This window comes from Pristis pectinata, chromosome 4 (assembly GCF_009764475.1).
Source record: "Pristis pectinata isolate sPriPec2 chromosome 4, sPriPec2.1.pri, whole genome shotgun sequence".
Lineage (NCBI taxonomy): Eukaryota > Metazoa > Chordata > Chondrichthyes > Rhinopristiformes > Pristidae > Pristis > Pristis pectinata.
In genome coordinates, this window is record NC_067408.1 from 39,005,262 (window position 1) to 39,022,060 (window position 16,799).

Consider the following 16,799-nt stretch of genomic DNA (forward strand, 5'->3'; position numbering starts at 1 on the left):
TGAAGCCTCTGCTGCCACCCTAGTTTATGTTTTAGCCTGTATGGCTCAACTCACCAAGTTGCTGGAACAGCTGGAATCAACTTTTACAGGCTTTTGAATTGGATGATTTAGAATTTTTTTATCATTCTAACAAACCAATTTTTATGTACAGCGGTTAGCGTAATGCTATTACAGTGCCAGAGACCAGGGTTCAATTCTGGCCACTGTCTGTAAGGAGTTTGTACGTTCTCCCCGTGTCTGCGTGGGTTTCCTCCGGGTGCTCCGGTTCCCTCCCACATTCCAAAGACGTACAGGTTAGGAAGTTGTGGGCATGTTATGTTGGTGCCAGAAGCGTGGCGACACCTGTGGGCTGCCCCCAGAATACTCTGCACAAGATGTATTTCACTGTGTTTCCATGTACATGTGACTAATAAAGATAACTTATATATACCCAGGAATAATTCAAATTATTCTTTAGTATATCATTATTTTGTAAATCTGATGTCATTCATTCCCCAGTGGTATTCATTCATCCCCATTACATTCTTTGGAAAATGTATAACATTTTTGATACTATGGTACCATATACTGAACAAAATCCAACTACAAAAGAGCCTTTTACCTCTCATAAGCTGTTGTTTCTTTGCAAGACAGTCCCTTTCTTGGTCAGAAATCTCCTTCTTATTCTGTGCGATTATTTTTTTCAGCGCCATATCTAGCTCTTGGTGCTGTTTTGATTGAAAATTCTGCTCCTAGATCATTGCACAAAGAAGTTTTTGCATTTAAATAAATTTCAGGTCACTGCATTAATATGCCACTTACAACTTCATTAGGGTCCCTTACGCTCACCACACTGGTCATTACACCATTTGAAATTCCCTGTAAGTAGTTTTAATTCTGTTACATCAAGAAAATATGTTTACTATGTTACTTGGCTTCTGTCAATGCAATTTCTTTACAATGATAGATCATTGCAGTGACAACAGAAAATGATAGGTGCCTTAAATGAGAACATATTAAAAGGATGCAAGACAATCCAATATATTCTAAGTGGTTTCCCTAAATTGGGTTTTTAAACCAGAAAATTCCTGAACATAATCTAAACCTTAAAAACATGGTCAACCTATAGAATATTACAGGCAAGTGACTTAAAGAACAGGGTTGAAGAGCAAGGCTGAAAAAAATACTACTACTTAGGCTGTCCCTCGGGTTCGAAGATAATTTGCTTCCATTCTGGTTTTGTGGGTTCTGAGCTGGCTAATAAAGCCAATTTGGGAACAAAAGCACTTCCTCAGTTGGGGCACAAGGTGCCTGATGGCCAAGCAGATGGGTAGTTTGAGAGGTTATGCACTCCTTCCACAGGGTTACAAAAATTCTCAGTGGGCCAGTGGTTCCCAGGAGTTCTGATAAGGTGGGACAGTTCCAACAACCAGGGTTTAATGTTGACCTCCACTGCTGTTTGTGTCGAGTTTTGCACATTCTTCCTGTGACTGTGTGGGTTCCCCTCCTGGTGCCCTGGTTTCTTCCCACATCCCAAAGACATGGCAGCTTGGTCAATTAATCGGCAACTTTAAGTTGCCCCTAACATGTGGTTGAGTGGTAGAATCTTGATGGGAATATTGGAAAAATAAAATTAAATTGGTGTAGGATTAGTATAAATTGGTGCTTGAGAGTATAGAGAGCCCATTTCAGTGCTTCATCAGAGCATATCATTCAATCTTTTCCACTGACCATCTGGTAATTTCCCTCCCATGGCAGAGCTTGGAATTAGTTTTTGGGCCCGCAAACAATGTGACCTGCCCAATGTAGCTGAGTAGTACTAGAGCCTGTGCTGGGAACACCAAGCTTGCTTCACTTGGTTCTAATGAATTGAGGATTTTGTGAACACAACCTATGGTGATATTTTTACAGTGCCTTGAGATGCCTACTGTAGGTCATTCGAGTCTCAGAAGCATAGGAGTTTGTTGAGTGAAGATCACATCCACTGTGTAGTCAGATGATTAGAATGTAAACTGAGAATTGAACTGGTGCGGATTTAGTTCTCAGGATTTTGGTGCAGTGTGGTGCACAGTCTTGTTCATCGGTATGAGTGAGAAATGAGAGCTGTTCTCCAGTCTGTACTTTATTTTTTTTTTAGGGAAAGTACCACTTTTAATCATTGACGTTTCCTTATTGAAAAGTACCGTTTCTATACAAATTAGTAAAAGATTACAGCAGATATCTCTGTTTGTAAACTGAGAATTTAGCCACTGTGATTGTGACCCTGCCATTGACCGCAGCACAACGCGCCCCCCCCCCCCCCCCCAAGGCAAACAGCAGGGACACTCCCTTGCAGTTAGACTTGTCTCCTTCCTTGAAGATGGCCATGCCATCTCTTAGGTGCCTTAGTATATTCTCTCATTTCCAGATGTGGACAATGAGATTGTGGGGTCACAATGGAAGCAGCTCTTCACTGTCAAGTTTTACAATTTCAGGAAGGATACCAGCTCCTTCCAAAACATTATTTTTTAAGTTGGTAATGCCTCTTGACTTCACATCAGTCAAGACTGGTGGAAAGACTAGTTCATAAATATCTCATTTAATGTTGTTCTGCATGTGACTTAAAAGCTGGCAAACAATAAACAACACTTATACAAAGATGGAAGCGCACAGGTGTTCAGCGGGATCATTATCACATGCAATTTGTTCCAAACGATAATGACATAATCAAAAGATAAGTACAATTCAGGATCTGAGCAATTAAGCAGAAATTAAGCCAAAGTTTATACACCATACTTATGTCCAAACATCTTGTGTAGCTCAGTTACTAATGCTAGAATATTAAAAACTAACATTAAAAACAGGAATTCAGCAATAACATTCCCTCTTAAATACTGTATTCTAGATGGCTTAAGAGCAACTTAACTCGAAAGCCAGTTCAGTCATTTCTTAAAACGATTGATCAAAATTAAAGAGCAACAATTGATATTGTGGTATTTTTTAAAAAATAATTAACGTTATTAAAAATGAACTGTAGTATTCATTACATCAATCCTCAGTCACTGCAATTAATTTTTTTTTTAAAAGGTAATTAATAGGAAACTCAACTAATTTTTTCAGATACAAATTTTATAAATGGATATGCTGTCTGACAAATAATTTATAATTGCATTGCTGAATGGAATCATTATTTTTTTTTAAACAGAGATATCTGCTGTAATCTTTTACTAATTTGTATAGAAACGGTACTTTTCAATAAGGAAACGTCAATGATTAAAAGTGGTACTTTCCCTAAAAAAAATAAAGTACAGACTGGAGAACAGCTCTCATTTCTCACTCATACCAATGAACAAGACTGCACCACACTGCACCAAAATCCTGAGAACTAAATCCGCACCAGTTCAATTCTGGTGAAAATGCAGGAACTGCAGGGAGGTTTGCCTTTACATGCGGGAAGGGGGTGGGGGAGAGCTGTACACATAACTGGCCAAGAGATTTACCTGATGTAACTTGGAAGCAGCACTTACTATCAACAAAAATGATTAGGAAAGCTATGATGGAAATCAGTTAGTTGTAAATTTCCTCTCAAAGACAGCAAAACTTCACTTGTACATTGATAATTGCTCAACTAACATCCGGACATTACAGAAGAGAAAGTGGTTTTCTAATCTTAACAGTAATTTTCCAGTGTTGAACATTGGCTGATCTTTGTAAACAAATCTGAGTCTTAGTATGAAGACCAACAATTCTCTTTAATTCAAACATTTCCATCAACCGAGACAGTTAAGTGTATTTTCCAGAGTCTAAATGAGAACATCACTGAAAACAAAAATGGAGATCAGCTTGACTATTAGTAATTTAAGGATTAAATTGCAAAAACAATCTTGTTTCTTAATACAAATTCTGAAAAGAAAACTGATTAAAAATCCAACAGAAGTTTAGTTGTTTCATCAGTAGCTTCATCCAAAATGACAATTTGTCAGGATGTGACCCTTACGATAAAATCTTAATTATCACACAAGATAAAATGGGATGTGCCCATTAGTGTCCACTATCTAATTACAAAAGGCATGGGAAGCCTTCACGCAATTGATAAACATGCATTTCTATTAACACAATTGTAACTATTTAACCAGAAAACTATGTAATAAAAATCCAAAACAGTTGTGAAAACCACAAAAGCCTAGTCAAGAAAAGATATGAAAAATGTAAAGAGGGATTGGGCTTTGGATCTCCCTGGCAACTTCCTGACAGAAGTGACTGGCTGTGGACCTGGATGTTTTCTGTAGCCCTCACACTTTCAGAACACAATTTGTGCAGTCATTTCAGCAGCCTGCTCCAGTTCCTGTGTCATCCAGGGTGCACTCTTTTACTCCCCTCCCGTCACTGAAGCATTCATTCTGTCATCAGTAATGATCCCCCATGTCTTGTACAATAATACGTACCTTTAAAAACTGCCTGCAAAGAATGCACCTGTTGTGTTAACATTAATACCTGAAAACGTACATTAAGTATGCCATGCTGAAACCAACATCAGTTCCAGTGTAGCATTACACAGAAAAACTCAGCGATGTTCTGCAAAGGGCATATTGCAATTTATTGCTTATGCAATAATCACAAACAGTGGGGTCGCTCACAATGCAAAGGGTATCCAGCCTGTAGTTTTTACAGCTCACCAGTTTAAAAAGCATTGAGCCTACTTCCTTGAAAGTAGTCCCCAGATAATGCCAATCATGCTGTACAGTGAGTTGTAGTCTGCCTTGGAAATTTGATTCCATTTAAATCCATGAAGTGAATTTGAGGCAGAGGGCAAACTTTACAGCTGGTTTAGTGCTACAGGCTGAGGCTGGACTACTTGGCAAACCATTTCATGAAACTTAGTGCACCAAACATGCTCAGCTTCTTTCAAAGGCATTACTACATCAACTGAGATTTCATTGGTAATCTGGCAATTTTCAGTCTTTTCTTTCCCATAAAGTATCACATATGTTGAATTTAATTTCACAATTTACCACAGTGAGATCCATAAATAAATGCTCAAGTGTTTCAGCCACATATGGAATATGAACTGAAAAAAATTTCTAATTCTAGATCATTAAATTAAAAATTATGGAAAAGATCACCTTTTGGTCCCTAATTAACTTACCAAATATCTATGATTATTGCATACAATGGGCACAAAAATTTGCACACTTTCATGGTTTGGTAATGAAAGAGGACTCGTCTCAAATAGCCCTGCTGCACAGCCTCCCCTTAACCCTTCAAGCCTTACCAAAATGCAATTTTTGCCTCTCAAAGCAAATGCGTAGAAGTCCTTCCAGGTAACAGGACCTTATTGTGAATTATGCTTAAATGTTTAAAATTCTCCTACAATTTGAAAATTCTAGTTAAGTATAGTTATTTGTGAAATAACATGATGTGAAATTATGTGTTGGATTGGACAAAGATATTGCAATTTCAAACATCCCTCTAAACACAAGACTGGTCATTGTAGAAATATACATCAGAACACACCAGTACTCACAGTAAACATTCAAGAATAGTTAGATTATCAGTCACAATTACTGAGTTCCATGGGATAGCCCTGCTTCCATTTCTTATGCTCTGATATTTTAATCCAATTGTGTTATCATTCACAATGTTAACGAAGCACTTAGAAGCTATCCACACCCAGATGCCACCACCTCTGTTAAACCGATAGTGCATATACTGTGGACACTCTGGCAAGGCAAGGGATAAGAGTGTGCAAGCAAAGATGGTTTGCAGACAGTCTGCAGTCATCTGTACCGAGCAAGGTCCTTGAGAGCAGACCTCCTCTTTGTACAGCATGGGAGCAGAGGTCACCAGGCATACCAAGACAAGGATGCAAACGAAGGACTGCAAGACACACACCAACTATTGGACAATTACTTTACTAACTCGAAGGTATTATTGGCCATTAATATGTAGTTTCTATTGGTCATTAACACCTATATTAATAGAACTTGATTGGTATTTTGTGTATGCAAATGAGGGATTCTAAGATGCCCAAAGATTTTAATTGGTCAATATCTGCTTAGAAAGACAACTTTGTTGAAATTTCAGAATAGTTCAGTGACAGTGGTTGGACTGTTCTCCTTGTGCACAAATAAAGTGTGATTGAGAAACGAGTGCAAGTTGTTATCGACGACAATGGTTTCTTGGAGATGGCTAACCTCTGGCTTCACTATGTGGGAAAATAGAGTTAAGCCCTGGTGATCAGTCCCGAGTCCCAGGCAGCTCATTTGAGCTGGAATGCTAATTTCTTCCCGTGTGGGGCAGTTGAAGTATGCCATCGTATCGCCACCGAAAGGGGTAGCAAATGGCTGAGCAATTGCAATGGGAGGATCGAGTGCCCCGTTCAGAAATGAAGAGAGCCGTGGCAGTCAGAGGTTCAAGTCCCCAACCAAGGTGCCTCAGGCCGGGCTCAAGTCCCACGAGTGAGCACCGTGGGCTGGGTCCCACAAAAATATGGAAAAAAGGCAAATAGGGAGAAGGATCGTTGTGGGTAAGAGTAAAATATTTTCTTTTCCATGTGAGAGTGTGAGTGAGAGTGTGAATGAATGTGTGAATGAAACTTTAAAGTGAAAATGGGAGAAGCCCTGTTAAAAGACTGCCCCAGACCCCCTAAGGAGATACTGGCGTTTTTGCATTATGGACCGGAAAGTTTTATGTATGTTGACGAGTGGGTGAAGTGGACTAAGGGAGCAGGTAAGAGTTTCCCTCCCGACAGTACTTTTAATGCAGACCATCTGGAGTGTCACAGAAGGCATTAGCAGAGAAAAAAAATGTAAGAGTAATGTGGATTGATCTGCATTTATTCACCGGAAAAGTGAGATGCAGAAGCAGTTAGATGGATCTCACAGGAAGAGCAAGGAAAGGGTACAAAAGGTGCTGGAGAAAGGGGAAAGGTAATGGTGTCTATCTCAGTGTTTAAAAAGAAACAACTGGTACTGGAATCAGAGGATGAAATAGATGACTATAACCCTCCACACCCTCTCCTCCCTTAGCCACAGATACAACAAGGCTCACTCCAAATGTCACCCCCGTGAACTCGGCAGCAGCGGCGTCAGCCACTGCCTCACCGCAGTCGGAGGTTCCTGATAACCTAACAAGTGCTTTGAGGGAGTGTTTCCCCTCACACTGTAGATTGGCATAAGATGCACAGTAATGTGCAAAAGGCAGATGATGTTATTGAATGTGTAGAACTCATACATACCAATATTTCAAAAGCATTCCAGAATAACCCCAGAGTCAGGGACGCCTGCCTTGATAAATGTTATTGCAAATGGGTTGCAACCCATTTGCAAGGAAATGTGCACTATTACTTTATGGGGTGGGAAGGCAAAGATTAAGATTGTGATTCGATTTAAGATTGGAAGTCTTTGCAACATTGTCAAAGCAGTTACAACACCAGAAATCTAAGCCTGCTAAAGGAGGTGGGGACACATTACTTGTATCAGCACTGGGCGTTACTCCACATCAACCAGCCTGGGGCCGGGGCAGTGGACGCGATAGGGGTGGAGGATGGGGACGTCCACGAGGGGTTTGTTTTGTTTGCGGACAGCCTGATCACTGGGCTTGAGCGCGCCCTCGGCGCCAAGGCAACATTGATAGTTAACAAATTCTGCCTCCACAGCCACCGTCACCACAGGCTGCGCAATTCATTTTAAACAACCCATTTGATCAGTATCCCCAGCTGCCACAGTAGAGATGCCCTGCCCACATTCTGCCCATTATGAAGATTTCTGAGCCTGTTATTCTCTTGACCGTAAATGGACAACTTGATTTCCTAATTGATACTGGAGCCACTTATTCCACAATTGGTGCTTCCGACTGGCCACTAGCACCATTGAACAACGAGTCAGTAAGCATTCTGGGACTTTCGGGACAGCCAGTCTCTTTACCAGTTTCTGGGAAGGTTACTTATCAGCTTCAGGGAGACCAAGGCGAACATCAGTTTCTTACAGCACAGAACCCTCCAGCTAATTTGTTGGGTTGGGATCTCCTTTGCAAGCTAGGTTGTACGTTGGTATGTTCTCCTGATGGCGTACAACTTGAAGTACCAGAAACTGTATACCCAACTGTCTGTACCTTGTTACAAGAGCCTGCTTGGATAAAACCAGAGATTTGGTGGTGGAAGTTTACTAACAAATCTTTGTCTACAAGGGTGTTAGCCACAGTTGAATGACTGTTGCAACTCCCTGAAAACCACAGTGCTGGGAAAATCAACTATTGTGAGATAGCCACAGTAAGTCCATCTTTATTACTAATTTTACCCCGTGCGGTTCCCAAAGGCGTTGCTGCTGCTACGAAACCGCCACCTGATGCAGACCCACTTTTCCAAATACTGCCTAATGGTTTACCATCTTTTATGTGGAACACCAGAGGCCATCCATACTAACCCAGAAGGAACCCTCTTAGTTTTTCCCAAGGCAGTTGTCTTCACATACAGCAAATCTGCATCTCATCCCACTGATTTTGAACACCATGTTTTGAACCTAAGTCACAGAATAATGATATCACTGACTGTTTACTTGCCCAAGCACTAGAGACCCTGTGGGTTTCTCACGTCTTCGGGAACCCCAGTACGTCACAGTGAATTAATTGCCAATCTCCTTTCTGCTATTCAATTGCCTTCTACAATTGCAGTTATTAAATGTACAGCTGGTACTATTGGAAATGAAGTGCCTAAAGGTAATAAACAGGCTGATTTTGCTGCAAAGGCACCAGCAGTGTGGTACCCCAATATGTTCAGACTGCCAAACCCATCTCAAACTCTATTAATGAACTCGTACATTTACAGTGTGATGCATCAGAGACTGAAAAGTCTGTGGACTTTCTACAATTACCTAAATGTATGGGTTATAATTATCTACTAGTTATTGTGTGTTTGCTTTCCTGATGGGTAGAAGCCTATCCAATTTGCAGAGATGCTGTAACTGTTGCTGAACTTTTATTACAAGAATTCATTCCTCGGTCTGGAATCCACTTTGCAGTGTAAACACAGTACCACCCACAATTGAATGGGGCAGTGGAGCGACCCCTGAAATGGAATCCTGACAAACAGATTGCCTAAATTATGAGAGGAAACGGGACGGAAATGGCCAGAGGCACTTCCACTGGCCCTCATGACAATGCGCTGCACTTGAAACCATGTAACAGGTCTATCACCATGACATAGTATTGGGACGTCCCATGCGCTTACCAGTCACGCCTCCCTTTTCTGTCAAACAGATGGACATCCATGCCATGAGTGAAAGCATGTTGCAGTATTGCATGACACTAACATGAACTCTTAAAAGTTTCCATCAACAGGTAATTGAAGCCCAGAAGGTTGTAATGACTACAGAGTGCTGTACCCACCAGCCAGGAGTTTGCGTGCTCATGAAATCCTATAGATGGAAAAATTGCCTTGAACCCCAGTGGGAAAGTCCTTATCACGTGTTGTTGATCATGCATACTGCCGTGAAGCTCCAAGGACACCGGTGGCAAAGACCCCGAGGACAATAACTAACTGAATTATTTGATCACTATCATTCGTGGTTTTGCGTAGTCATTAAGAGTTTTAGATTGAGGATATCCTGTGCACTCATCCTTCACTTAAGTGCAGAGCCACATTACAACACCTTTTAAGTCTTAGTTATGAATATGCTCTGTGCTCTAATCAGTCAAGTTGGCGTTGGGTATATTCTAGTGGGCCCACACATTCAGTGGGAGGCATTCCCTTGGATCTCATCCCCTTTTCTTTTTCTGGAATGGAAGCTTGGCACCATTTCAACAACAGGACGAGGAAAACAGCGGTGCCTAGCGGTCTGGGAGGAAACTGGGAAAGAATCAGGAAGCCCCAAGGCTAGTGGTATTGGGAAGTAAGGTTGGGGCATTGGACTGCAGTCTGAAGGAAAGATGTATACTATCCCCCAGCATGTAGGCTTTGATGGGTGTTATTTGCCTTCATATAACAGGACCCTAGCACCACCCTCTCCAACCCTGATGGGGCAAAGGAGAGGCAAAGAATGCACCCACCAATGGGAAGGTACTACCCTGATGGGAAAACAGCACATGTAGATTCAATAACGCGCAAGCTACTATGCCACCCCGACCCTTAACGGGACATACTAGGTGTGCAGCATCAAGGCATACCCACGGTTGCCTGTGGGATGGAAAGGCTTTTGCTATTTGGCCTACATAATACCACATATGCACCACCTATGGTCATTTTCTCTGCATCCCACCGTACAGGGCCACCAAAGGGCTATCGCAGAGGCTGAACGCTTCTGGATAATAGCGGCCCCATTCTGGAGGACCTGCAAGGCTGGCTCGTGTAAACATCAATACGGCCTTGGCAATGGAGAAGTTGGCTAATGAGATGGTCCTAGCGCTACAGGACACCAGCCAGGCCATTAAGGACATTACAGCTGAGGTGGTAGCGATGCACACTGTGGCCCTCCAGAACCTGTTAGTGTTAGACTTTCTACTGGCCAAGGAAGGCGGTACTTGTGCCATTATTGGTCAGGAATGTTGTTTGTACATTCCTGACTCATCTAAAAACATCACTGATTTGGCCACACACATCCAGGAGGCTGACAAGGTCAGAACGATTGGGCAGGAGTTACATAGGACCCTTCGTCATCTTGGGGGCCCTTTAACTGGCTCCATTCCCTGTTGGGAGGTTGGGGCAGCTCCATTATACAATGGATACTCAGGGCCTTATTTCTGCTTGTTGTGATATTCTTTTTAATCCCTTGCCTGAAATCACTGTGGGGTGATGGCCCACAGAGCAGCCACCTCCATCATGATCCAGCAGCCAAGTGCCCCAGAAATTCTGTGCTATTGAAACGCAGCAAGATCTGTGTTGTCCTTCACAGGACTGGGGGGGGGTAGATGTGGATACTGTGGCAAGGCAAGGGTTAAGATAGTGTGCAGGCAAAGATGGTTTGCTGACAGTCTGCAGTCACCCATGCTGAGCAAGGTCCTTGAGAGCAGACCTCTTCTTTGTACAGCCTGGGAGCAGAGGTCACCAGGCATACCAAGACAAGGATGCAAGCAAAGGACTGCAAGGCACACACTAACTATTGGACAATTACTTTACTAACTCGAAGGTATTATTGGCCATTAACATGTAGTTTCTATTGGTCATTAACACCTATGTTAATGGAACTTGATTGCTATTTTGTGTCTGCAAATGAGGGATTCTAAGGTGCCCAAAGATTTTAATTGGTCAATATCTGTTTAAAAAAAGAACTCTACTGAAACTTTCGAATAGTCTGGTGACAGGCAGGGGCTGGACCGTTCTCCTTGTGCACAAGTAAATAAAGTGTGATTGAGAAACAAGTGCAAGTTGTCAGAGTTCAGTTGATATCAGCGACGACAATACACTGTTGGAAAAGAACAATTAGGAGGTTATCCAACCCAAGTATCCAATATTAAGAAGTGCCTCTAATAGTTAATTGCACAGAATCCGGCTCTTTAACACGACTTAAATGGCTTCATTGAACTAAGACCCAACTCCCAAGTAGATCATATGAAATATCAATGGAATAATTTCTTTTTCACAAGTTTGCAAAAAAAAACACAATAAGTGAAGAGAAAACAAAATAAGTTGGGAAACAATATTCACGTTTGCAGTGTGGGGTTAGTTCTGTGCCAGAGTTAATTAATAGATGAATTACAACAGTGTATATCAGTAGTACAGTCAGACAGTACAGTCAAGAACACCTCATTCCAGTTGGGTAGCCTACAACCCAACGGTACGAACACTATTTTCCAATTTCAAGTAATCCACACCCCCACTGTTCCTTTCCCACTCCTATCTGTGCACCTGGGTTCCCTATCCCTTTATTCACGTTTTCCATTCCTGTACCCCATCTCTACCCACCACCACCTCCCACCCCCCCCCCCCCATTACCTAGATTCAACACCCTTCTCCACCTGGTTCCATCTGCCCATCACCCACACACACCCATCCACCAAGGTTTTTCCTCCCCTGGCCCACCCTTCCAATCCCCTCCCCTATCCGGTTCCATCAGCCTATCATCTCTCTCGTCTGGTTCCACATATCACCTTCCAGCCTCTGCCTCCATCTCTATCCACTTCCACCTATCACTCACCAGTCTCCATCTCTCACCGTCCCCACCTGGCTCCGTCTGCAGTCATTCCCCACCTCACCTGGTTCCACCCATCATCTAGCTACCTCTGTTGCTCCCCTCTCTCGCTTCTTTATACTGGCTATCTTCCCTCTGCACTCTCAGTCCTGGTGTAGACTTCTGACCCAAAATGTCAATCATCCCTTTGCATTCACAGATACTGCCTGCCCTGCTGAGTTCCTCCAGCAGTTTGTTTTTTGCTTTTAATATTGTGTATATAAGTGGTACAAAGGAAAGCAAATGAAGAGTTCTTAAAGTTGTGGTAGGAATAGAGAGGTTAAAAAAAAGATCTTAAAAAGTTTTGGCCAATTCAAATCAAGAACAGGTGAAAGCAGCTTACGTATTCAGTTTTAGGCCCATTCTAATTCATTATTGCTATTTACTGCTGCTACCTGTGTTTTTTTCTTCTGTGCAAATTCTCCCATTTTTTGTTTCATGCTGTCTCTGCGTTGGTTTCTGGGAAGGTTTTCAACCTCACTCTTTACCTAATGTGCAACAAAAATACATATTTTAAACAGTTAATTTAATAAACTGCATCAAGTGCAGAGATTTCAGGATTAAGAACGAGAGTGGTCAAACTGAGTATGAAGTCCATTTATCTTGTGCCATTTTGTTATGGTTAGGCAAAATAAATCTTTAAAGTATTTAAGGTTTTCAATTGATTTATAAATTATGTTGCATTGTACTTCAGAAGTAATTCTCAGCCACACCTACGTTATACCAATACATAAATTACTCCAGAAGTTAGAAATCTGAAATAACAGAATACACAGAAAATGCTCAGCAAGTTGGGTAGCATCAGGATTCCGGGGGAGCATTCCCACTCTGACACCATGAATCACTCAATGGTCACTGACATTCACCGCTCCCTTTCCCATTCAGGTGTAGGAAATGCAACATCTGCTTTAACTCCTACACCATCACCACCTCTATGTGCCCCCTCCACCATCTCTCACCATTCACGGTTCTAAATTCTAAGTGAAACAGCTATTTACACTCTACTTTCTTCACAATGCAGCCTTCATTAAATTCAGACCACCAAACACGGACTGACTACAGCTTTGCAGGGCACCTCCTTTCAGGATACAAGTTCAAACTTCCAGTTGTGTCTGCTTTCAACTCCATCACTGACCTGTTCCCAGCCTCTTGCTCAACAGAAATTTTAGGATCAACATCACATCTTCAAATGAGGGAAGTTACAGTCTCCTGGACCCAACATCAGAACAAGCTCCGATTATAATCGATGGCCCTATGCTTTCCTTCACACAGTAGCTACCACTGGTGACGGTCCTATCCCAGTTGCATCTTTCAAACTACCCTTCCTTAGTTCACCCTTTCCTTCATAGTACTGAGTCTTCTGTTAATCTCTCCAACCTTCCACTCTTCCTCTGCTTTCCTGTCTCTGTGCTTACCTAAAACATGTTACATCTCAAACTTCTGAGTTCTGATGAAAAATCATCAATCTGAAATGTCAGCCATGCTCATCATATATGCTGCCCGATTTGCTCAGCCTTTTCAGCTTTTATATCCGAATTACACAAGTCTGGCTGCAAGAATGCAATTTAAGTTCATTAAGGGCCCCAAACTAAGAGGACTGCAGAACAGGTCTAACCCCTCAGTGGAGCTGCATTCCACATGGTGGCATGTTGGAACAGTGCAAGATACCCTTCCCGAGAAGCAAGCACAGTTCTGGGCTCTGTACTCAGATCAAATTTGAATTTGCAGAGATGCAAAGTGAAATCCACAATCAGTTATGTTTTTTGTAATGTTATTTTAACCACGTTCACCTATCTTACTTTCTTACAAAAGATACTTCAAAATTGATAGTTTTCTTCAATGTGTTCAGATGTAAAGATCTCCCAAAAAAGTTCAACTAAATTTTTTGACAAATTCGCTCTGGCTCAGAAAAAGGCAGGAAAAAGTGAATGGTAATCTCAAGGACATCAATATAAAAATTTCAGAATTCCTGATGAAAAGACAAAGCCTATTGTGCATCATGTATGGCAAGGAGATGATAGTATCATTATGGATCAGAAGAACATCCAAGAGATGCTTTGAAGACCTTGGAGAATGAAACAGGAAATGGCATATTGAGTCTCAACTTCAACACAGTAACACTGGAGAGAGGGAAAAATGCTTAGAGCAGTTTATTTGCATCTTGAGAAAAATTTCTGGAAAAGTCGCAGACAGCAGTAGTCAAATTGGCACTGAGAAAAGAAATAAGAATGGTCAAAAAGTCAACAAATCACATAACAAACATGTCTTTAATCTATGCCACACAGAAGCGCAAGAGTTAGAGGAGCCACATCACCCTCCTCTTCCACAAGAATTTCTTTACTCGAGAGCAATGAGAATATGGAACACTGCCACATGGAGAGGCTGAAACAGATAGCAATTTCATATTTAAGGACTGTCCTGATGCATACAAGACAAAAGTAGAGGGACAGTGGCAGGATAGCAAGGGGTGACTACAGTGGGAACAACTGCACAGACCAACTTGATTAAATGGCCTATTGTTTTTCTTTGTAATTCTAAACTCAGCTGCTTCTTCCGAAGTAAATACTGCTGGAGATTTGTGGATAACTTGAAAGGAGGCTGTATTCTGAATAAATGGATTAGTTATTTTGCATCCAAAGAGGTTTCTATCTTTTCATTGTATCCTGGGCTGATGTCTCCACAGGCTTTAAATTCTATACGAGGCAACATGTTTTTACATACGTAATACATGCGTGAATGAAATGCAACACTGCTCAAAGTATGCTGCATATTTACCATATGGAGACTTTTTTTAAAAAAAATCTTACATCTCTAATCACAACCGGAGCTTCTACTGAGGTCCCAGAATAGGACCATGGAGCTCTAACAATGAGGGACTGGAAAAAGCTGGCCAGACAGGAGATGAGTTTCTTTTCTATCCCAATGAATTGTTCTGTAACACCATATTAACTGGCGCTCCTTTTTTTTTGCAATAATCTCAAAGAATCTTGCACTCTAAGATACCTTTACCACCAAACTAACAAGGATCTAAACACATTGAATCCATATGTCAAAATAATAGCACTCAATCATTAAGGAGTAAACTTAGTTTTCTTATCTTTTGGATAATTTCAAATCACACAAAGTCTAAAGAGTTACTAGTTTGACACACCGGTGGGAAAGTGAGGTGTTTACTACTTTTGCTAACAGTATCTCCCATCATGCCATTCATGCTATGATGCAAGATGAGACGTATACTCTGGAGAAGAATACAAGAGTCGGAATGAGTATCACATCCCTCATCATGCTCTTGTACATATTAAAATAGCCCCTTGTGATGAGCCAATTCAAGGTGGTACTTGCAAATCTTTAATAGCAAGCACCTAGCAAAAAGAAAAATACAAGATATGCAAGTGGATACAAAATACCAACTGTATTCATTTTCAGGTGAAAAGCTACAACTAAAAAATCCACCAGTTCTGCAGTAACACTGCTGACAAGCCAGGCATTTCAATGATAAAAAAAGTTTGCAACATCCTTCAGGTACAAAGATCAAAAGTGAACAGCCATGTACACATTATGGACTTTCTACAGGAAACCTCATATCCCATACACTATTAACATTTTGCTTGTTTTAGCTGAAAGGAAAATAAAACAGCATGGTCTTAAAAACAAACCAAAGGTAGCTAAATTATCTAGTTTCAGATGTTTAAACTGCAATGGGAAATGTAAACCCACAGTGCTCAAGGGTTATGCAGACTATTTGCAACTTGAACTTAGCTACTCAGAAGCTGCATTTGATGAACATAATACTGAGATTAAGAAAATAAAAAGTGATCTTAAGGCCTAAACCAAGTAACAGGATCTGAATAATTGCTACTATTAGTCACTATCATACATACTGAAAACCTAGCTTGTTATGATCACATTTCATGATTCAACAACATTTCTACACAAGCTTGCTGGGAAGCTTCTAACTTGATAACATACTCTTGTATTTTGTTTATTTTTACCTCTTTCTTCTTGGCTTTCAATTGATCCACAAATTTGGCATATTCCCCCTCTTGCTCAGCTTTGATTCGTTTGGCCTCGTCACGCAGCCGGTTTGTGTGGTCTTGTTCCATTTTCTCAATTTGTTGTTTCTGTTGTCTTTCCAAATTCTCCAATTCTGTGTCGAAGAACTTTTTCTTTGCCTACAGAGAAAAATAGTTTGTATGCTTCATTATTAAAAATTACTTGTGATGAGCCCCTTCTGATGAGCTAACAGCAAAAGTACTTGCAAATCTTTAATTGTGACCCGCTAACCTCTAATGTTTCCCAAATTATTTCTGAAGCAGCATGAAGAACATGGACTTTGATATTTCTCCAAAAATACACTCTGGTTAAAAAAAGTGATTTACAGAAGTCCCAAGCTGCGAGAAGACATGGTATCCTAGTTTACTTGGCCATTTTGTCACACAAGTCAGAAATAGTTTTAAGAAAAAAAGACAAATCATACATTCATCTCTTGTTCAAAGCGGCGAAGCATTTGTTCAAACTGCTGCTGTAGCTTCAAATTAAGTTGAGTTTGAGCCCGATGTTCCTCCTTCTGAAGTAATCGCAACTCTCGTAACTCCTGTCTCCTGTTGATTTTGAAGAATTTAAAGCTGATAGTCAAGTGATGTACTGCACAAGACAATTTTTGTATGAATTTAGTTTACA

General features: G+C 41.1%; 2 protein-coding genes across 3 annotated transcripts in view; both read right to left on the reverse strand.

Annotated features, from left to right (window-relative positions):
- Window positions 1-16,799, reverse strand: part of sh3pxd2b (SH3 and PX domains 2B) — a 385,135-nt gene that overhangs the window by 224,015 nt on the left and 144,321 nt on the right. The window lies entirely within an intron of this gene.
- stk10 (serine/threonine kinase 10) overlaps window positions 1-16,799 on the reverse strand; it is an 88,007-nt gene that overhangs the window by 12,729 nt on the left and 58,479 nt on the right. The window contains exons 11-14 of one of the 2 annotated variants that reach the window (XM_052014623.1): window positions 16,597-16,720; window positions 16,112-16,291; window positions 12,515-12,607; window positions 602-731 (exon numbers count right to left, since the gene is read on the reverse strand). In XM_052014623.1, the coding sequence (XP_051870583.1) occupies window positions 602-731; window positions 12,515-12,607; window positions 16,112-16,291; window positions 16,597-16,720 (527 nt within the window). The remainder of the gene's footprint in view (window positions 1-601; window positions 732-12,514; window positions 12,608-16,111; window positions 16,292-16,596; window positions 16,721-16,799) is intronic. The other variant, XM_052014624.1, reaches the window with a different exon arrangement.